Here is a 22,129-nt window from a genome sequence, read left to right as displayed (position 1 = left end):
AATACCCAGCCCTGTATCCACCTTTTCTTGCTTTCTTCAGAGCCAAGCAGATGACCTAGAAATATAGGGTAATTAAGAACTCAATAACCCAAAAAAGGGCTTCCCTGGTGGCTCAGACAGTAACGAATCTGCCTGCAATGTGGGAGACCTGGGTTTGATCCCTGGGTTGGGAAGATCCCCTGGAGGAGGGCATGGCAGCCCACTCCAGTATTTTTGCCTGGAGAATCCCATGGACAGAGAAGCCCAGCCTACAGACCATGGGGTCCCAAAGAGTCAGACACAACTGAGTGACTAGGCAGAAAAAAGATAGGGCTTTAAAAGAGCTGGAACTGGCATCCAGATCTGCGACTGGAATAATCATAGATGGTCTAAGATGGAAAGACCCTAGCTGTTCTTAGCTTTCAGGACCTCATTCGTCAGTGGGGAAACTGAGGCCCAGAACCTGCCCAAGGCCCCCTCACCTCACTAGCTTGCCGCACTCCTCCACTGCTGAGCAACACATCCCAGTTCCTACACTTGCCCAGGGCCCTGATGCTTGATCCAAGGGGTCCCAGAGAGGTGGCGGTGGAGCGGAACACACACCACCACCTCCACCCTGCTTGCTTCTCCCTGTCTGGCCGCACCCACCCGTGCACAGCACATACTAACAGCCCGGCCGATGGCGGGACCTTCCTCTGCAGGCCCGAGCTCCCGGCTACAGCAAGCTGGCCCGAGGCCCAAGGAATGAGCTCGGCGCCCTGCCGGGCCCCAGCCACGTGGTCTCCCCACTTCCCCAGGTCAGGCCCCCCTGGGGAACTGAATGCCTCATACTTTGGGCAGAACAAGGCCCAGGAGGAGACAGAACCAGGATCAAGGGCGAGACTCCACATTCTCTCTTGGCTACAGCAATTCAGAGGAACAGACGCCTAAACAGGGACAGTTCTCATAACCACATCTGTGGCAGGATGCCAGGGGCTGAGGAGGCCTCCGAGGGCCATCTTTTCCACCCCCTTCCTCCAGCCAGTGTCTACACTGACGGCCTGCTCCAGAAGCTGAGACGTTGGGGAGGGGATACCTGCAGTCTCCAGGATCAGAAGTCCTGCTACATCTTGAAGACTCAGCTCTCTGGCCTGCTAGATGGTCAGTCCTGCCCCACCCACCTGACAACTCACCTGCCCAGCTTTCCCTGTGCTAAGAAAGAAGTGAGATATTTGCAATCCAGCCTCTGGTAACATTAGGCCTTAGCCTCCGGTAAATTCTAAAATGCCATCACACGCTGGTTAGGTGCTAACGATGGAATTCATGATAACCTCAAGGAAAAGCCTGCAGAAGAAACTTGGAGCCCTCTTTACAGGGTTTACATTCGCTAAAGTCAAGAAGTTCCTGCACAGGTTTGACAACAGCCTGTATTCTTTTCCAGAAGATGTGTGCCCTCTGAGTGCTCCAACAGGGAAAGACTCCTTAAGATCCCAGCACCTTCTTCTCACGACACTGAGCATGATATCTACCCGGGAATCTACCCACAAGGAGTCCCTGCGGGGAGGAAGAAGGAGAGAGGCAGGGAGAGTTCTCAGCAGGATTAGAGGGTTGCTAACAGCCCTGGGGACAGTTCCAGTTCCAGTTTTGGAACCTAGGGATCATACCCCCAGCTCACAGCAACACCACCACTTAGAACCTTCATCTGTTTTGTCCTCAGTTTCTCCATTTGGAAACTACTTTGCTCCCTGCTGCCCTCAGGCTGAGAAAGAGCTTGAAGCCAAAACTGAACTATGTGAGAAGCCCTGTCCTGCCCCAGACAGGCATGTGGCCTTGGACGAGTCCCAGCTGTCCCTAAGCCACACACGGAGGGAACCGGAGCCAAGGCTGGACCTTTCCAGCTCTAAGCTTTAAGGTCTGCCTGCCTGACTCGCTACACAAGACCAGCCCTGGCAGGTCTGCCAGAAGCCACGAGAAAAGCTGTGAGCAGGGGCTGGTCTTGCCAGGCATTCCAGCGGGCTCGACAGTGAAGCCAGAGTGCAGGACAAGAGGATTCACTGTGGCATCTTCCTAGGCCCCGTGAGAGACTGCAAAGTGTGGCTCCGTCCCCAGCTGTGTCACTGCACCATGCCCCTAACAGCCCAGGAGAAACCTCTTCAACTCCAGCCAAGCTTGTAACATCTCATATCTGGACCCCTCCTTGGGAAACCACAACACAGGTGATGTGAGATGAGAGATGTGGAGTAAGTTTTGTCTTGGAGGCTGAAGATGGGAACATAGAGAGGAGAGGGGTGACGGGGAGAGCACCCTGCCTGAGCACGCAAGGGTCCTGGGTTCAAGTCCCAGTTCTGCCACCACGGTGCTGTGTGACCTTGGGCGAGTCTACTGGCCTCTCTGAGCTATGTCTACTCATGCATCTGACCAAGAGGTGGGGCCAGCTCATCACTAGGGTTCCTGCAGCTCTGATGTGCTCTGACCTCTGCTGTGTTTCACAGCTCCCATCCACAGAAGACTCCCACTCAGCCTCCTGACGCTGAGCAGGCTGTATGCATGGGCCTGAGATTTTGCTTGCTGGAGAGAAACGGACCACAGCAAAATCATTGCCAGCCCTGCCAGAAATGAGGCCAGCTGCGATCTGGCATGAAGGGATTCAGCTCATTCTCCTGACATTTCCTCTTGGTAATAAGTGCCTAGAAACCGTCTGGCCCAAAGCTTTTGACCAGAAGAAAACCCATTCACAGAAGGAGCCCCCAACCCCCATCAGACAGATCAGGGGCTTAGGAGCACGTAACAGGGGGATGGCCCTAAAGACCAGGCGAGGAGTGTGTGGGCCAAGGGCGCAGCAGACGGGGAGGCCAGGCAAAGGCACACACAAAGCCCGAGGGACTCCGGGATATAAAGTCTGTTCCATACATATTAAATCACTCCGAGGCAGACCCTGACCACGTGCTGGCCAAGATGACTGGACCGGGGTCAAGCAGACATTCACGGCCCTCTGGGGTATTGCGTGGCCATAGGACTCCTTGGTGGAATGGGGGTGGTTCCTCACACCCATGCCTGACACCCCAGTGCCAGGGAACATGCATTATGGAGGGCAGGGTGGAATCTGAGGGAGTTAAAGGCACAAAAACATGGAGTGAAGAGACAGAAATGAGTTGTCTGTTACAGGGGTTGAAGTGTGGCAAGACCTCAGAGGGTCTCTGGGTGCGTGGCTTTGAAGCCTTGGTTTCCTTGCCTGGAAAACAGATAATCAACCTTACCTCAGTGAGTCAGTATGAGAACCACATGTAGTGTTCAAATGCCACGCAGTAGCAGGGCCTCCAGGAGTGTGTGCTCGGTTACGTAGTCATGTCTGACTCTTTGCGACCCCATAGACTGTAGCCCACCAGGCTCCCCTGTCCATGGAATTTTCCAGGCAAGAATACTGGCGTGAGCGGCCATTTCCAAGTCCAGGGGCTCTCCTGACCCAGGGATTGAACCCGCGTCTCCTGCGTCTCCTGCCTTGGCAGGTGATTTCCAGGGCTGCATTGAGTCATTCTGCCTGAGCCAATTGCTCCCACTCTGTGACTGAGACTTTGGAAAACAGACCCAGAGAGGTAAAGCCATTGGCTTAAATTCACACAGCCCAGAGGAATCCTCAGTCACCCACAAAACCACAAATAGAAACAATTACTGCTACTATCTATTGAGTTTTTACTATGTGACAAGCACAATGACCCCATGAGCTAGAAGCTATTATCCCCATTTTTCAGATGAGAAAACTGCAGTTCAGACCCAGTAGTACTCCTGCCCCAGGGCCTTTGCACCTGCTCTTCCCTCAACCTGGAATGCTCTTCCCCACAGCAGCCACAAAATTAAAAGATGTTCGCTCCATGGAAGAAAAGCTACGACAAAGCTAGAGAGCATATTAAAAAGCAGAGACATTACTTTGCTGACAAAGATCCATGTAGTCAAAGCTATGGTTTTTCCAGTAGTCATGTATGGATGTGAGAGTTGGACTATAAAGAAACCTGAGTGCCGAAGAATTGACGCTTTTGAACTGTGGTGTTGGGAAAGACTCTTGAGAGTCCCTTGAACAGCAAAGAGATCCCACCAGTCCATCCTAAAGGAAATCAACCCTGAATAGTCACTGGAAGGACTGATGCTGAAGCTGAAGCTTCAATACTTGGCTACATGATGGGAAGAGCCAACTCATTGGAAAAGACCCTGATGCCGGGAAAGACTGAGGGCAGGAGAAGAAGGACAGAGGATGAGATGGTTGGATGGCATCACCGACTCAGTGGACATGGGTTTGAGTGAATGACGTTCCCCCAAGCCGAAGATTCTAGGAATCCACTTCCGCAGCATTATTGCCAACTAGTGAACTTGAGCCAACACTGAGATCAGAGGCCCTGGACAAGGACCGAGTTAGTATCCTGGCTCTGTTGTGAAACTCGGGGCAAGTTACTTGAGCTTTCTGGGCCTTGGATTTTTCTTCCTGCCCCATAGATGCCCAAACAAAGGGAGAAATAATTTCCTTCTACAACGGACAATCAGGGTCAGAGCTGGTGAACTGGGGTTCCTGCTGAGCCCGTCTTGTGGTCACGTCTCCAGTGGGCCTGCCCGACACCCCAGGGCCCTCTGGCCTTGCGTGTGTAGCAGTGAAACAGGTGACGCCAGGACAACACAGAGGCTGAGTATTCTCAGACACAGGAGCACAGACACCTGGTCTAGACAAGGCCCCCAGCATGGACACTCACGACCCAGACAACAGAAGCCCCCCGACACAGAAGCGCCTTGCAGGACAACTGCTGGATGCGCTGAGAAGCGCATCCCAGAAGGGCCCAGAGTCCTCAGGAGCCCCCAGCCCCAGCTGCGCAGCAGCCACTCAAGTGTTCTGGCAGCAGCCCCTGAGGCCCACACAGCCCCCCATGCCTGCCCACACACTCAAAGCAGAGCAGGGCGGAGCAGAGAGAAGCGAAGAATGCCCAGGCCATGGGTGGACGGGGCCACATGGCCAGTGGGAGGTCAGGTTCACCCATAGAATCTGCGTAATAGACACGGAAAATCTTTACCGGCCTACCCATCTTGCCCCTCTTGCCAGGAACGCCAGGCAGACCCTGTAGAAGGAAACGGGGAAGAGATCAGGACAGGATTCCAGCAGGAGACTAACAGCATTGCTCCAACCAGCCTCGCCTCCACCCACAAGAGGAAGTCACAGTAAGCCTGGCATCCAGTCCACAAAGACAACAGGCGCCGGTGATGTGCATGTTGGATGGATGGTCCTTAAATGCAGGTCCTCAGAGTGGGGGCCTGCAAGGACCTGAGCTGGCAGATTCCTAAGGAAAGCACCCAGGACTCTGGTATTCAGCGATAATAAATGCTCCCGCTGTTTCCCTGCGATTCTCTTTCACCAGTTTATTGATGAGATTACAGTTGAGTCTCCAAATGTGGGCTCAGGTGGAGAGGGGACAGAGCCGGTCCAGAGGCAGGTGGGGCACACCACCGCTGTCCTGGAAACTCCAGCAGCCCCGGACACATACACAAATGAGCGTGGTGTGTTCAGGAAAGCTTCACATAACTCGTGCCTGGTGGGATCTGGTCCATGGGCCATATTGATTGGAAATTTGAAATAAGCCCATTTCTCATTTGCTGAAAGCCCTTCAGGAGCTCCTCATGCTCTCGGAATAGTCCCTCTCCTGACCTCAGTTCCTGGGGGCCGTATAGCTGTGCCCAGGGGCCCCCTCCAGCCCGTCTCCCATCCGCATTCCTGCCTTGCACTCAGAGCTTTGTGCTGTTAAACTCGCCAAGTAAGCTTCTGTCCCTGACTTTGCACATGCTCTTCTCTGTGTCTGGAAGGCATCTGCCTCGACTTCACCCTCAGTGGATGCCTGTTCAACTCTGAGGCACCTCCTCCAGGAGGGATTCTAGAACTTTTCCAGCCCATGGCAGAGGAAGTGGGCGGGTGAGAGATAAACAGAGAAGGCATACTCACTCGCTCTCCATCGGACCCTGGCAGGCCGAAGAGCCCCGGGAGCCCAATGTAGCCCTAGGAAAAGAGCAGAGGGGAGGTCAGAAGGGCTGGCTGGTGGGGTGTGGCTTGCCCGTCCTGGCCCGGCCCGGCCCAGAACCCCCTCGCTGCGCTCTGGCGCCTGGCTCCTCTTCCTCGCTGGCGGCGGCGGCGGCTCCAGTGGTTCCACGATGACATAGGCCTTGAGGCAAGTGTATATGCCCATGGACTGCATGGTGCTGGCTTCCACGATGTAGTCCAAAGGCACATACCCTCACGCCAGGGAAGGGCGCGGGCACTCGCAGGGGAAGGCCCGCCCCATGCTGAGGGCTCCTGGACCTGCTGGAAGGAAGCTCTCCGCCGGGTTAGATGCTGGGGTGGCACCAAGCCCTACCCACCCTCCCAGGGAGGCTGGCGGGCACTCGCGGCTCCTGCAATGCCTCCTTCTAGGCCTCCAAGGCTGTGCACGTGGGGCTCGCATCACCCTAGACCGCCTGAGGGTGGCCAGCAATGACAGCCGCTACCACCCCGGTGTGCTGGCATCCTGCCAAGCACATGTGCCGCTGAGTTCAGCCCTCCCCAGGACCCTGCAGATGGCCCATCCTCCTCCTCGCCGAAAAAGAAGACCCAGGCTCTGGAGAGAAAGCAGCACAGAGAGTCGGGGTGGAGTCTGGATCGTCTGCCCTCCAGCCTCTCTCCATGCCATGCCCTCCACCAGGCATGCCCTTCCCACCCCCACGACTGCAGAACCAATGCTTTCAAGCCCAGCCCGGAGGTTCTCTCCTCTGGCTAGCATCCCTGATGCCTCCAACCAGAAGCAATCTCCTCCCCTCTCCCTGGCCCCCTATTTATACCCCCTGCATGCGTGCTAAGAATACTAGAGTGGGTTATCATTTCCTCCTCCTGGAAATCTTCCCAACCCAGGGACTGAACCTGCATCTCTTGTGACTCCTGCATTGCACGTGGATTCTTAGCCACGGAGCCACCAAGAAAGCCCCTATCTGTGCCCCACTTAATAGATTCACCACTTTCTCTTCTGTATCTTCATTCTCTTTCTCCACGTTTCATGGCCTCATTAGCCAGGGAACCTCTCCGGGGCAGGAACCTAGCCCAGGGTTCCTATCATATCTGTACTCTCTAGATGTTTGTGAGATGACTTCACTGATTAAATGGACATGAGTTTGAGCAAACTCAGGGAGATGTTGAAGGACACGGAAGCCTGGCGTGCTATAGTCCCTGGGGTCACAGAGTCGGACACGACTGGGCAACGGAACAACAAAAGCTAACATTTACTGAGCACAAAGTATGTGCCAGACCCACTTCTCCGAGCTCTGCAGGCATTTAAGGCGTCTACTGTGCCCTCTCCACACCCTCAGGAAGTAGGCATTATTAGTCAGCCTCCTATAGAGGTGAGGTCATTTAGGCCCAGAGAGGCTAAGTGACTTGCCCAGGATCACACGTAGCAGAATGTGGTATTTGAATTGAGGTCATCTGACTCCCAGGGCCAGGGCCCCTCTAACCACTTTGCCACACTGCCTCCCATAAACAAGCAACCAGTGCAGGCTCACAAGCATTTCTCCGTCCCTAGAAGAGGTCACGAGGCCCCTTTCTCAGCATCATCTTAACAAATGATGTTTACTGATCGTTCCTAGCAGGGCTTATATCCCAGATTTGCAGTGATGGGCTCAGAGAGGTCCAGAGATGTGCCCAAGCTCCCACAGCTGGTTAATGGCAGGGTAGGTCTCCAAACCAGCTGCCCTGACCCCAAGTCTGTGCTCTGCCTACTTCATAAACATAAGGCCGGTGATGGCAGGATTGGGCAGGCAGCCTGAGCGGCCCTGGCTCACCCAGGCTGCTCAGGGCCCTGTGGCCCTGAAAATGGGTGTGCCAGGGTCAGACCAGCAATCCCCTGCACGCGCAGCCTCTAGATGCCACAGCAAGGCAAACGGCAAGCAGCCCCAGATGTCATTAGCCTGCCTTGCTCCTCCGGTCCTCCTGGTAGATCAGAGACCTGGGGCTGAACCAGGAAGCCCTTCTCCCTCGGTTCAGGAGGCCCCTCTGGGGCCAGAGTTCACGGGAACAGTTGGATAAAGGGAAGGAGGAGGGGCCCAGCTCCTAGGACAGGAGCCTCCTCAGCCCACTGCCCCGCCCCCATCACCATCATCATCATCACTGACATCATCAACACGTCCTGGGGAACTTTCCCACCTCCCAGCTGCTCTCCTAACATCCGCCCGTCAGGTCCAGGGATTCGGGCTGAGACTGCAGCCATAAATAGCTTTGGCTCAGGCTCGAAGGACACGTCATACCTGACCTGACCTGGCCTGACCGAGGACTCTGTGACCCACTTGCTGAGCATTCTTTAAGAGGCAGGCAGCCCAGTCCTCCAAATACCTGGGTCCTCAATCCCAGCCCCACCTTAGGCAAGCTGTGGGAACTGGGGCCCCATCATGAGCCCAGTTTCCTAGTATACAGAAGACAGGATTCCACTAGATTGCTTCTTAGTCTTCTAAACTCCATTTTACCCCCATTCAATTCACCCAGAACTTTCTCCATTGCCCCACAACCCACCTGGGAGCCCACCTCAGCAGTATTTACTTCCAAATTCCTAGCATCCCCCTAACCATGCCAGGGGTAGTAATGGACATCCCTCCCACGGGAAAGATGGGCAAACAGCCTGCTGGCTACTCAGGGTTTGTTTCAGGGGCCTTGAAGGAGGGGCAGAGGAGATGCTCCATTAGCCTCCAGGCCTGGACAACATTCACTCATTGGTCAGGGCTGCCCTCCCTAAAGGGTGACACCCCAGCCCTCAGCTAGGTACAAGAGTGAGGCCTCAGAGAACTCCAGGGACAGACAAAGTGGCCCCAGCTTTGGTTCCCTACTGATTGGACTTGCTGGGGGACACAGCAAGCAAATGTGTGATTATAGCAGATGGACTGCGGCTGAGGCTCCAGCCGACCTGTGCTGCCCAGCTGCCTGGCCGTGGAGACCAAGCTGGCTCCAGGGTTCCCCGCCATGTAACCATCCTCTGTCCCTCTGCTTTTGGAGCACTCAGGCGGGAAGACCGAGGCCCCAGCTCTCCCAGAAGACCCTGGGTGTACACTGCAGGCTTTACAGCCCCGATCGCCCACCAGGCCCGCTGGAGGGACAGGAAATGCCCACCCGGGCCCCCAGGCAGGCGGCACTTGCCAAGTCGCACTTACCCGGCTGCCTTTGGGCCCAGGGTCTCCTACAGGTCCAGGCAGCCCCTGAAACACAAAAGACAGAAGGGCAAGGGCATATGGAGACGTCCTAGCTGCTGCCCACAACCCAGGCCAAGGCCTGTCTCCTTTGGCTTCACCTGTCTCTCTGTATGATAGGAGTGGGGTTACACTCCCGGGCTTCAAACAGAGCCCCCAGCTACCCCAGGGCCCCAAGCAGGCGGCTGGGAGAGCTTCTGGAGCCATGCCCTCACACCCCAGAACTACTCTTTCTTCTGTTTCCTCCTGAGTATCCTTGCTCTGCTGCCTTCAGAGAAGGCTTCTCAGCACAGCCCCCTGAACAGCCCTTTCTTTCCGGGCCCACCTGGTAGGTATAGCTCCTGGGCCCCTAGCCCACCGCCTCCCTCTGCCTGGGGGCACCCGTGGCCAGCTCCACACCACCACGGCCACAGAGCTTCCAGAAGCCATATACTGCACCTGCCTGCCAGGGTAACCTTTGGCCCCTGGGCTACCCTCGGGTCCTGGCTGCCCCTGCAAAGGAACAAGAGAAACGTAAGGAAAGGGGAGACCCTGCACAGCTCCAGGTCTGGAGAGCGGTGGGGGACTGGGGTTTACAATGGACAAAGAGAAGGGCAGGAATGTGAGACGAAAGGGGAGGAAGGGGAGGCCATCGGGCTGCTGGGCGCCCCTGCTAACCCACCCTCTTCTCCCAGCCCACCCTTTTGAGAAACCGGTCTGACCAGCTTGGAGGGACAAAACCCCCTGTCCTTGCAGCCCAGGAATAAAGCACTGAGGGGGCCTGGCTGGGCTCTCCCACGCTGGCAGCGGCTGATGTTTGACTTGGGCTGGGGCAGCCAAAATTCCTGCAAACCCCGTGGCGGCGTGTATAATATCCCCTAACATCGCCCGGAACAGGCCAGCTATTCATGGCGTTAACCGGAGTCCAGCGGCTCATGCCAGCACTGGGCCGGCGTGGACTCCAGCCCTTTCAGGCAGATGTGGCTAAGGGAGAGGTGGGGTCTGGTGGGGGCCCCAGAGGGATGGGAGGCAGAGCCTCCTGGCTCTGGAGCTTACTCGTGGAACCGGGCAGGGTGGGGTGGAGGCCAAGGACAGGCAGTGGGGCTGGAGCAAGGGAGGGCGAGGAGGGCGGGGCTGAGGCTGCAGCCCTCACCTGTTCTCCGGGGTGCCCCGTCGGTCCAGGATAACCCTTCTGTCCCTGCAGAGGGAAAGAAACCACTTGAGCCTAGGAAGACACATCTGGGTCCAGGGATCGCAGAGGCCCGGGCTTCCCGCCTGCCTCTGCAGCACTGCAGGCGCTGTGGCAGGGATGTATGCTAGCACACGTCTGAGAACTGCTCCCCGAGTGGAGATATCAGGCATCCTGCTGTTTCCTCTCCGTCACCAATGGTTCTTAGACCAGAAGACAGCCGGGATCGATCCCTCCTTGGGCAGGGCTTGTAAGCTGAATTAGGATACAGCAACTGGGAGAGACTGATGCTGTTATCACCACCCTTCTTTCCAAACCCAGAGAGAAGGTAAGAACGTCCGAAGCAGGGCTGGAGGGTTGTCTGAGTGATGGGTGGACTGCTGAGGACCTTAAAGTCTGGGCTGTGCTCACCCGCCATACAATGCTGGTATTTTTCTGTCAGAACCTTCTCATTAACCCCTTATCAGAAAAGATCTCACACATATTGACCAACTGTGTGACCCCCAAATAGCTACCCCACTTCTTCACAGTGATTCCAGCCACTATTCCAGGGGAAAAGAGGCCACTAGATTGACTGAGAAAGACTCTGGTGACATTTCAGTACCAACCATGTGCCCTGCCCCCATGGTCTAATTCCCATAGTCCAAGGCCAGGTCTCCAGGTCAAGAGAATCAAAATGAGCGTGTGCCTTCAGGTGGCACTGGAGACAGCCACTTGGACCATTTCATGAGTGTAAGGAACTCTTTGCAGGGAAACCCCAGACTTCAAACTTCCCTAAGCTTTGAGCTGTTATGAAACAAGACGGAGCAGAGTCTTCTGTTTCAGACAGTATGGTGGAGACGGGGTGATCTCCATTAGATCCCCCGGCTCACAGGAGCGCTGTGCTGGGTCCAGACCATCTCTGACTTACTGTGCAACCCTGGAGGGGTTACTGCCCTTCTCTGGATGTCAAATAAGGGAGTTAGAACTCCGAATACCCTTCATTTCTGGTGTTTCCAGAACTCAGGAGTTCTAGGGATCCCCCAGCGTGTTAGTCGTCGCTCAGTCGTGTTTGAGGGATCTTCCCAAACCAGGGATCGAACTCGGGTCTCCTGCATTGCAGGTAGAAGCCCTAGGGATACCCCAGGCTGGTGATTAACAAGACTCTAGACTACACACACACACACACATACACACACAAACACATACACGCACGCGATGCCTGTGAACCCCCTCTACCCACTGTTGTTTATATCATCTCCATCCTGCAGAGGAGAAAATCGAGTCTTGAAGAATGGAAGTCACTTGTCCAGAGCCCATTACTAAGGAGCAGCAGCTCAAGCTCACCACTGGGTCCTTCTGACACCGGAGGCCACACGGAGAGCCTTGCAGCCCACCTGGGCATGTACAGTTCATGCACCTCCACAAACACCCACAGGCACACACGTTTGGTACCCCCTAAGACCCCCCAGAAAGCGGCACTCTTTAATTATAAACAGCATCGCTCTGATCCAAAAGGTTTGGGGAGTTTACAAGCATTCCTTCTGCACCTACTCACGCCTCGAGACTGCTCAGCATTGTGATTGCATCTCAGACCTGCGGCCCATGAGGTTGATGCAACATGGCTGGGTGAGATTCCTCCAGCATGCCATTCTTCCCCAGTGGGCAAACTGACGCAGAGGCCACAGTCAGCAGCCAGCGTGCAGAGTGGTTAAGATCGCTTGTTTCAGATTAATCTGGATCCCTATCCTGCTTCCCTACTGGCTGGAGGACCTGGGGCCACCTCTCTGAGCCCTGGTTTCATCTTGCAAAATGGGGTTCTCAGGGGTTGGCATTATAGACTGTATGATATAATGTGTGAAGACTTAGCACCACATTGCATTCAAGGGCCCCATAAAGACTAGCTGCTGTTAGTAGCATGATCTTTATATTTCATTCATTCATTCAACAAACATTTGCTGCACTTTCATGCTCTGGCCCCATTCTAGGCATTAGGTGAACAAGAAGACAAGATCCTTTGCCTTAACGGAATTTACAGTCTAATTAAATAGATATAAAAACAAATAAATATAAAACGTAATGTCTCAAGGATTTGCTCACATGGGGGCAGAGTCTCAGTCTTGCAAGATGAAAAGGTTCTGGAGATCGATTGCGCAACAATGTGAACATGCCCGATGCCGCTGGACTGCACACACGAACACGGCTCAGATGGGAAAATGCACGTGATGTGTTTTCACATCATCACCGAAAATGAAATTCTAAGAAAGGGATAATGTGTGGCAGTGACTAGTGCTATGGAGAAAAGTGAGCAGAGTCGGAGGACAGAGCAGGGCCATGATGGGCAGGGTGGTGACCGTGGCAGGCAGGGGAGCTGGACACAGGCTGGCTCTCTGGGGAAAGGCTTTCCAGGCAGAGGGAACAATAGGGGCAGAAACCCTGAGGGAGAATGCTCTCAAGCAAGAATGAGCCCCATGGGACTGGAGCAGAATGAGTGAGGGGTGAGGGGCAGAGTGACGAGGTGGTCAGAGAGGAAGCAGGAAGCCAGAGCATGCCAGGTGGAAAGATGGCAGGAAAGCACAGGAGGGTTTTAAGCAGGCATGTGTCACAGACAGGATGCATGACCATCATCCTTTCTCCACTTGAAGCCAGCAGATGAGGAAAAACAAGCGAAGCCTTTTCCCATGAAGAGCTGAGTGGAGCCTCGAGCTCTACGCTGTGTGACTCAGCCCAGGAATAATAAACTCAGCCCGTGCAATAATGGAGCAAGAATCCCAAGAGAAGCGAGAGAGGGGTCCAGGGAGCCCAGAGCGCCACGTGCTCCTTTGGCTTCCTTGCAGCCACAAAGAAGCTAGAAACCAATGCTTTGGCAGACTTATCAGTGAAATCCCAGAAGTAAATCTTCTTCAAGTAAATCTTCTATTCAGGATGCAGTGAAAAGGAAGTGAATGATCATCAGGGACATGGACGGTGACTCACTCTACGCCTGGCCCCTCACTAAGGCCTAGACGCATCATCTCATCAACAACCTGCTACCATCCCTGAGAGGCAGGGATTACCACACCCACTTGCCAGATGAGGAAAATGATGAAGCTTAGTGAGGTAAAGAGGCCATAGAGCAGGCTGCGAAGTCCTAAGTCCTAACTGTTGAGACCCGAGCTCACCTGGAAGAGTCACAGGGTCACCAAGGGAAAGACCCTCTTACAGACTCATCTCCCCAGGTCTGAGCTTGTGGATCACTGTAGCATCATGAACTCACTGTCTGAGTTGGAAGGGATCTAAGCCATCAGTTTCACAGCTTCCTTCATTGAATACAATGAGAAACCGAGGCTCAGACATGTAAAGGGACTCGCCAAAGGCTAGTTAGCAAGTTACGGCCAACCCCAGACCATTCCCCACGACGCCAGACCCCTCAGGCTGGGCTTTGTCTAGAAGGCCACAGTTCCTAAGTCTTTTCCAAACCATGGGCCCAGAAGGGCCTTGAACACTGCCACGAACCCGTGTTTCTCTTAGCGGACTGGGAGCCGCTGAGACTGAACACAGCCAAGACATGGGGTTGGGGTGGGGGTGGGGGTTCCTATGCTCCCTGGAAAGCACCTTAACAGTGTTTACCAAGCTGGGGACAGTCAAATAGCTTCAAATGACAGGGCCCCAGGTCTTGCAAGAATCTAAACCATTACCTTCTCCAGGGCCCCAGCAATTACAGGGCGGGCGCTGACCGCAAGGTGGACGCACGGGCAGTGATTTCCCCACGGGTGACGGCTGCCTGACTGGGACGAGGGGAGAGCAGAGGCTTCAGGGGAGTTCCAGGGACCACAGAAATCTGCAAGGGGCCTCTGGCTGCTCGGCAGGCGGGTCTCCACAGGACCCGTGTTTATAATAGAACTCGGGCTATATTTTGGTTTGGGAGCCAGATTAATCATTGCTTACAATGCACAAGTAAAAACCAGACATCACCTCACTGTTACTGCAGACAGTCTCCCCGTTGGCTGGGATGCTATTTGGGCTTTGGGCAGAGAGGGGAGGGGGGTCCTGCCCCTGCCTGGGGGTCCTGAGAACCAGCCTAGACCTCTCAGTGGATCCTCTCTCGCACGCTGAGCTTGAAGGCTACACCTCAGCCTGCACGAGGCCCCAGCTTCTCTTGCAGTAGAATAAAGCTCACCAGACCCACTCAGCATTCCATGAGGCTTCCCGCTAAACTTCTCTACCACCCTGGCAGACCCCAGGCCACACTGGGCGGCCAGCAGGATGGACAGCCCCTCAACAGAAAGGGTCAGGAGGAAGAAACATCTGCCAAGAGGTGGAGTGAGCCACGACATCATGCCCGCCAAGTTCCTGCTCCTCTCTGCACCTCAGTTTCCCTAGCTGACCTCTCAAAGCATCCTGTTGGCCCCAAAACGATAGGATTCTATGGGATTCTGCAATGTGATGCGTGGCTTGTCTGAAAGCACGGTCCATCCCAGTACAGTCAGGCATCTGATGCTGAACTCTGCTCAGCGGGTACCTGAGAGAGGTCAGAGCAGGAAGGTAGAGTTTCTGTACAGATCCTTCATTCATCTGCCTACTCCTTCATTCAAAGGTTTGCTGAACCCCACCAACGTGGCAAACTCTATCTTAGCACTAAGAATACACAGGTAAACAAAGCAAACTTGCTCTCTACCTTCTAGAACAGGATACGGGCTTTAAACACATACGAAGCAGAACAAAATAGCGCTGACTGCTAGGAGAGTACAGACACCCAAGCAGAGGAGGTGGTTTTGTAAGCTGAGGCTTGAAGGAGGAGCCTCGTTGGAGAGCAGAGGGTCAGTGGAGTTCAGAAACGGAGCCGGAGGGACTTCCCTGGTGGTCTAGTGGCTAAGACTCTGTGCCCCCAAAGCAGGGGGCTGGGATTCTATCCTGGGTTGGAGAACTAGATCCCACATGCCGCAACAAAAGATCCCACATGCCGCAATGATGTGACCAGTAGAGCCATTTAAAATAAATAATTCTTTTAAATAAATCAATGTTCTTTAAAGAAAAAAAAAAAACAAACAGAGTGGGTATGGGTCCCAGAAGATCAGAACAGCTCAGCAACAGGGGGAATCCAAGGAGGTTCTCAGTAGGGGGCACTGCATGGAACTGGGGGTTCTGCTTGGAACTGGAGGTGCTACATGGAACTGGGGGTGCTAAGTCCAGATAGAACTGGCAGTTCTGCAGAAAGGCAGGAGATTGCTTTAAGGTTTGTCAATCACACACACCCCAAAAAACATCCCCAGATGACCCCCTTTGCCTGCCCATTTTACTACAGACTCTCAGACAGTGGCCAACGCAGAAGGCATAGGGAGGGCTTATGGGCAGGGTGAGGGTGGCAGGAGGGAGCCAAGAGGAAGTTTCAAGTTGGGTACCAACTTTATTCCATCAGTGATGTCTACCTGGGGCAATGTGTTAAGATAGAGTCTGAATTAGGCTTGGCAAGAAAGAGCAACTAGTTATGTCTGCCATGGGCAGAGGAGGCAGGGAGGTGTGGGGTGAAAGAACAGATGTCTGTGTCCAGCACTGTGCTGAGCTCCACATGAGGAACAAAGAAGAGGTCCTCCTCTGTGAACTTGGTCTAGTCTGACAACTATGCCAAGAATATCAGTGAGTTGCCTGCTAGCCAGAAAATGCAGAGTCCCAAAGAGGCTGAGGAAATGCGCTGGTGTGAGAGAAGGGAGATAGGAATTCTGCCTGGAGGTGCTGGCCAGATACTCTTGGACAAGATGGCATGTGAGGGTAAAATCGAGAGACTGATACATGAAGATGAGTAGGGAGGAGACAGCCTGCCAGGGGAGAGCCCAGCATAAGCAAACACAGGGAGGCAGGAAGGCCCAGGGCACATGGGCTGGATGCTTCAAGGGTTTCCATACAGCAGAATTCCTTGGTCTTGGCACCACTGACACCGCAGGCTGGATCAGCCTTCGCTGTGGGTGGGGTGTGTGTGCCATGCATCACAAGATCTGTAACAGCATCTCTGGCGTCTACTCATTCAAAGCGAGAAGCGCCCCCTCCCAGGGGCTAATGACCAAAAATGCCTCCACTGTGAATTGCTCCCTGGGGGCAGTTGAGAAGCGCTGCTCTAGAGGAGAGAAGACAGAGGGATTAGACTAGGGACCGCACTGGATTCTGCCCTCCCAAGGAGCAAACAGGGCTCTCGAAGCCTTCTGGGCTAGAGGAGGGTGTGTGTGTGTGTGTGTGTGTGTGTGTGTGTGAGTCCCTAGTCATGTCCGACTCTTTGTGACCCCATGGACTGTAACGCGCCAGGCTCCTCTGTTCATGGGATTCCCCAGGCAAGAATACTGGAGTGAGTAGCCATTTCCTTCTCCAAGGGATCTTCCCAAACCAGGAGTCAAACCCAGGTCTCCTGCATTGCAAGCAGATTCTTTACCATCTGAGCCACAAGGGAGGGCAGTTAACTGGTAACTAAGCAAGATGACTGATGGGACCAAGTGGGCAAGACCTTCTTCAGCGCTGCTTCTTCAAGATCATTCGTTCATTCCTGCTGGGTGCTGAGGACATAGCATCTTATTTAACCCTGCGAAACACTGCACAAAGCAACTGAGGCCATTTGCCCAAGCTCACAGAGCAGGAGGGGGACAGAGCTGGGATTCCATCCAGGCGTGTCTGACCTGCCCTTGGGAATCAGTTCAGCAGAGTCCCTCGGCTAGCATCGCAGACAGATGTGGAGAAGGGAGCCTTATTGAAGGTGGGGAGGCTCTTCTGTAAGAAATTATTTCCATCAGCATTATAGAGAGGGAAAGGGCCTGCAGGTCATAAGACCTGAGTTCAAATCCCAGCTCTGCCATTTAGTGACCCTGGCAGCTGTGTCCACTAACCCGGTGGCTCTCGGCCTTGGCTGCACTTGACGATCTGGTGCTCTAGTCCACTCAGACCAGCTGAACTGGAACCCCCGTGGAGGTGGAGGACAAACTCCCCACTGGTCCTCACACACAGAGGGGCTGGGAACCAGGGCTGTAGACGTCACTCTCCGAAAGCCCCCAGTGATCTCACTGGCGTTTAACACCCGTGTCAGCAAAGGGCCAGGTACACAGGTACATCTTTGTGCGATGACTGGAAGAGTGAATGAATGAATGAGACCTATTTGGGCCTTAGTTTTCTCAGCTGTAAAATGGGCATAATACTGCTTAACTGCTGGAGGCTATTATGAGGAAGCGATGTGATGAGGAACAGCAAGCCTTTCTGTCACACTAGTCAATATGAGAAGCTCCCAACTCAAAGTCCCTTTCTCCTGCCCACTTTTCTCCATGGCCTTTTTCATCTTCTAACACATCTCGTATTTTTACCATTTTTATTGCCTCCTTCCTCCCACAAGACTGCAAACTCTGAGGATCAGGGATTTTTGTCTCTTTTTTCAGCTCAGAGGCCTGCACACCTCCTGACACGCAATAGACAACCAATCCATCCTGTTGAAGAAATGAATGAATAGGGCTACTGGTGTCACTATGAGGTGACACCAAAATTCAATGTGCTGATGAGCAAAGGGCACGCTGACCTCGCCTCTCAGCCACTGACGTTCTTTCTCGCTCAAGGCTCCCCACGTGAGACGATGCAGGAAGCCACCCAGCAGGGCCAGTGCAATATGGCTACCACTGTTACCTAAAGATGCCTGCGGGAGGGAGACTACGGACAAACAGGGGCGGTTCCAGGTGAGCGTGCCCACCCCACTGGTCTGCCTTCCTGACCCCCACCACTGGTCAGGGGTCCCTGCCTTGAGACCCGAGCACCCCCATGATCTGCCCACCACCCACAGTGATTAGGTGACACTGGCCTGCCAGACCAGACTCCTCTGTGTTTGCCTCGACTGGAGCCAGAGGGGCTTGGTGGAAATGGCTTTGCCAAATCGTTTTCCTACCACACAGAGACTCTTCCTTAATTTAGAAAAGATGTCTCTCCCTGCTCAGGTGAGCTGGTTCCCCTGGGCTGGGGACTCTGGGCCTCCCTGGACATCTGCTAAGAGCAGGAAGGCTAGAACCCCCGGCAGGAGCCAGTCCAGTCTGGTTTTCCATCTCCCGCCTTCTCTGCTAGATTCCTACTCCAGTGCCAAGCGAGACCACCACTGGCTGCTTTATGAGCCAGGACTGGAAGAAGACTTTTCCACTCACACCTCATCCATCAGAAAGCGCTGGAGCCCAGAGAGGAAGTGAGCGGGGAGAGGGAGTCCCTCTGTGTTCTCTGAGCCAAAAAGACCATGTTTCCCCAGCTCACAGCCAGCCACGCACTCCTGCTGCGTCTGGCTTCTTCAGATCTGCAGGAGGACCTGTTCTGGCCGAGGAGGCTGGAGGAGAAGGGGTCTGGGGGGCAGTGATGTTCCACGCCCACCTGTGCCAGGAGACCCTCAGAGCATGGACAGGATGGAGCCAGGAGATGCCACGACTGCCCAAATGAGAACCAGATGGCCAAGGCAGAGGGCAGCTGTGGCTACAGCTGGGAGCCAGCATGGATGTTCAAGCCGCGGCCCTCAGCTGATCTATGGACTGAAAACCCATCAGCAATGGGGGGTTTTCCTGCAAAAACAGCAACTGACCCTGACCCTGCACTGTCCTCCCTGTTTCCTGAACACCTACTACACACAGGCCCTGAACGAGGCTCTGTAGGAAGAGCGACAAACCATTTTTGCATGTCCTGGTTGGTGAGGCTGGTCTGGGGGCTGAAAAGAACATAGTCTAGATGGACTATGGGTCTTTGAGCAGAGTAGAGGCTCTAGACCCAAAAGCTGAAGTTCTAGAAGGGCTTCCTGGAGGGGGCACAAGTAGAGCTGAGTCTGAAGGATGGGACACCCTAGCTGCGAAGCTGGAGAGGAATTCAGGGGCACAGCCAGAGACCCACCACCTAGGAAAATGGCAGCTCTTCCCCCAAAGAGGTAACACCCCCTGCCTGACTGATGCAGTGCTGGGGTGGGGGTGGATGAGAACAGCTCAGAATGCACAGAGAACTCTGCCTCTATAGAGATTTCCCTGCAGTATATGGGAGTGATGATATTAGACCCAGAGAGGTTACTGACTTGCCCCAGGTCACACAGCGAGCAAATGGTGGAGCAGGGAGTGGAGTCCAGATGCAGCTGACCCCAGAGCCCACTCTCTCAACTTCCAGGCTCCAGACCTTGCTGGAGGTTTATAGTCCCCGGGAGATCAGGGACAGGGGACAGGGTAGATCATGGTCACTCCAGGTAGAAGAAGGCTGAGGCTCAGGGAGGGGATGTGCAGGTCCCAGGCCACTCAGCTCATGGAAGGTGGAGCTGAACCTATGGGGGCTCCTGGCTCTGACAATATTCCTTCCACCACCAAGAGCACCCTCAGGACCTCCCTGGAGCAGCTGGGCTGCAAAAGGAAGGACAGCAAACCAGGGTCACTTCTTATCACATCTCACTAACCATGGTTGGGGGGGACCTGCTCCAAGCCAAGGTGCTCCACGCCCCCAGGTAAGCACAGACCCTCAGAAACCTCTCTCCCTTCTGGCCACCAGCCCACTGCTAAGGATCTGGGCCAGGGCTGGGGAGAGGCAGTACACAGCACTCCTGCCTGAAGACCCCGCTTGCTAGGAAACCCACTGGACAAAGTGAAGCATCAGCACCAAGGTGTACCTTTCGTCCAAGGGGTCCTGGATTCCCAGTGAGCCCGGGCAAGCCCATGTCGCCCTGAAAAAACACAGAAAACGGGGTGAGATGGGGGAACAGGAGCAGACACTCATTGAAAGTTCGGCCTACCATGGCCAGTGGTTTGCGAATAGGATTCACGGAGGCCTAAAGGCCTCAGAGGAGACTCAGGTCCTCTGCGCAGGGTAAAGGCAGCCGAACAGGCAGGGGACCCAGCCCCTCCCCACTTAATTCAGTCGCTCCATTTGATCTGTTTTCTATGTTGGACTTTGGCAGAAGGAACCATCTGGGGAATGGGTTACACCACCAAAACTATGTTTGCAAACCACTGCCCTGGAGAACACGCAACCTGTTTCAATTGGCAATCCCTCTCCTGCATTCCTGACACCCTCCCTCCTGCCCATGCTGGGCATGGTGGCCCAGTAGGGGGCATTTCTGCCACCACCATGAGACCCAGGAGCAGACAACGCAGGAGCAGGAGAGAAGCCTGGGCCCCTGGAGGTCATCCAGCCTGGGTACAAAGTCTGGTCTGCACCTGACCAGTTGCGGGGCCTCCAGCCGCCCACCTCTGGGGCCTCTGTTTCCTCCCAGGCAAGCTAGGCCCAGCTGCCTGAGCTATAAGCTTACGAGGATCCAGTGGGGGTGCATGTGGATGTATATACACAGTGAGAAAACTTCTCCTGAAGATGTGAAGGAATGAGCCACCCGTGTCTCGGAGAAATCAATAGAAGCCGCTACCTCTCAGTCTCCATGCACCAGAGGCTGGGCTGAGAAGCAGGGTTCTTCCGGTCAGGAGGGCTTTGGGGTTGTGTCCAGAAGGAAACCAGACTCAAGGACTCCTTCCAGAGGATGGATGTCTGGGACATTGGGTGATCTTGGAGTTCTGGGTTCCCCTGCTCTGGCCTGACCTCCACTCCCTCCAGGCCCCTTGCTTAACTTACAGGGTGGATGCTTCAGGGGCAATGAAGTCCTTGGGCCTAACTCTTCTCTCTTCCATGGGAGAAGTTTTATTCTCAGCCCTTCAGAGTCAGGCAGCCCTGCCTCTCCAGCCCATTCCCTTCCACGTCCTGAGAAGTTTTATTCTCAGCCCTTCAGGGTCAGGCAGCCCTGCCTCTCCAGCCCATTCCCTTCCACAGACCTGTGTGTCGAACTAACCAACTCGGAGGGGTCTTCGAATGTCTGCTGGAAGCTTCCTGGGCGTGTGCTACCAAGAAGCTTCTGGATGCCGAGGGCCACCTAGCAGGCCCTGCAGAAAACCCACTCAGAGCATCAGGCCAAAGCACAGTCACCAAAGGAATGTCCACAGGCCACATTTTTTTGTCGGTTTTATTGGCTGCACATGGGAAGAAGGCAGCAGGCATGGCGTTGGGTTTGGTGCAGGGAGAGCTCAAGGGCTTCAAAGAGAACAGACCACGTCCTTTTCTACATCCTGCCTCCGGCCTTTTGTTACGCAGAGGCCTCTGTCAGGAGGTTCGTGCCAGCACGGCGGTTTCCCTACCATCCATTCCTCCGCTTCCCTGAGCGCTGGGGTCCCTGGAAACCTACCTTTGCCCCATCGTGGGCCTTTCCTGGTGAGAGCCCGGGGTCCCCTTTCTGTCCCTGAAACAGAAACAATTCCACTTTGGCCGCCACGTCTTCTAAAGAGGGTATCTCCCCACCAGCTCCGCTCATATCCCTGTCTTCTGCTTAAATGCCCTCCCCTTGCACCCCACTCACATTCCTCCACGGGGTCCTCTTCAATCCCATCACTCCTCTGTTCCAGCAACCCTCCATAGCTGCCCACCACCCTACTGACAAAGTCTGAACTCCCCCTTGGGTGTCCCAAGTCTTCCATCATCTGGTCCCACCCACCCTATTCAGAACTCGCTCTCCTCCTACCAGCCCAGCCCAAAGATGGGGCCCCTCTGCCCCATCCCCAGACCACGATTCTTCTCCCCCCGGGACTTGCACATTCCTGCTGCTGGGTCCTTGTGCAGGTAGTCACCCCCAAGTAGAAAACCACTCCCCCCCAATCATCCATTAGCCAAACCAGAAACATTCCCAAGATGCAGCTTGACCGCATCCTCCCCCACCAACCTGTAGATCCCTGGGCCCACTGCACGGGTGATGTGCTCCCCGAGGGCTCTCAGAGACCTTCTAAGAGACACATCCTGAAGTTACGCTTGATTCTTTCT

At 54.6% G+C, this 22,129-nt stretch overlaps 1 protein-coding gene across 1 annotated transcript in view; it reads right to left on the bottom strand.

Moving 5' to 3' along the window:
• Positions 1-22,129, bottom strand: part of COL27A1 (collagen type XXVII alpha 1 chain) — a 147,331-nt gene that overhangs the window by 90,108 nt on the left and 35,094 nt on the right. Inside the window, exons 6-12 of the mRNA XM_052645006.1 lie at positions 21,501-21,554; positions 19,944-19,997; positions 10,316-10,360; positions 9,622-9,675; positions 9,148-9,192; positions 5,930-5,983; positions 5,010-5,054 (exon numbers count right to left, since the gene is read on the bottom strand). Coding sequence (XP_052500966.1) covers positions 5,010-5,054; positions 5,930-5,983; positions 9,148-9,192; positions 9,622-9,675; positions 10,316-10,360; positions 19,944-19,997; positions 21,501-21,554 — 351 coding nt within the window. The remainder of the gene's footprint in view (positions 1-5,009; positions 5,055-5,929; positions 5,984-9,147; positions 9,193-9,621; positions 9,676-10,315; positions 10,361-19,943; positions 19,998-21,500; positions 21,555-22,129) is intronic.

Source organism: Budorcas taxicolor, chromosome 8, assembly GCF_023091745.1.
Source record: "Budorcas taxicolor isolate Tak-1 chromosome 8, Takin1.1, whole genome shotgun sequence".
In the NCBI taxonomy this organism is placed as follows: Eukaryota; Metazoa; Chordata; class Mammalia; order Artiodactyla; family Bovidae; genus Budorcas; species Budorcas taxicolor.
This window is presented reverse-complemented; position numbering and strand designations above follow the sequence as displayed.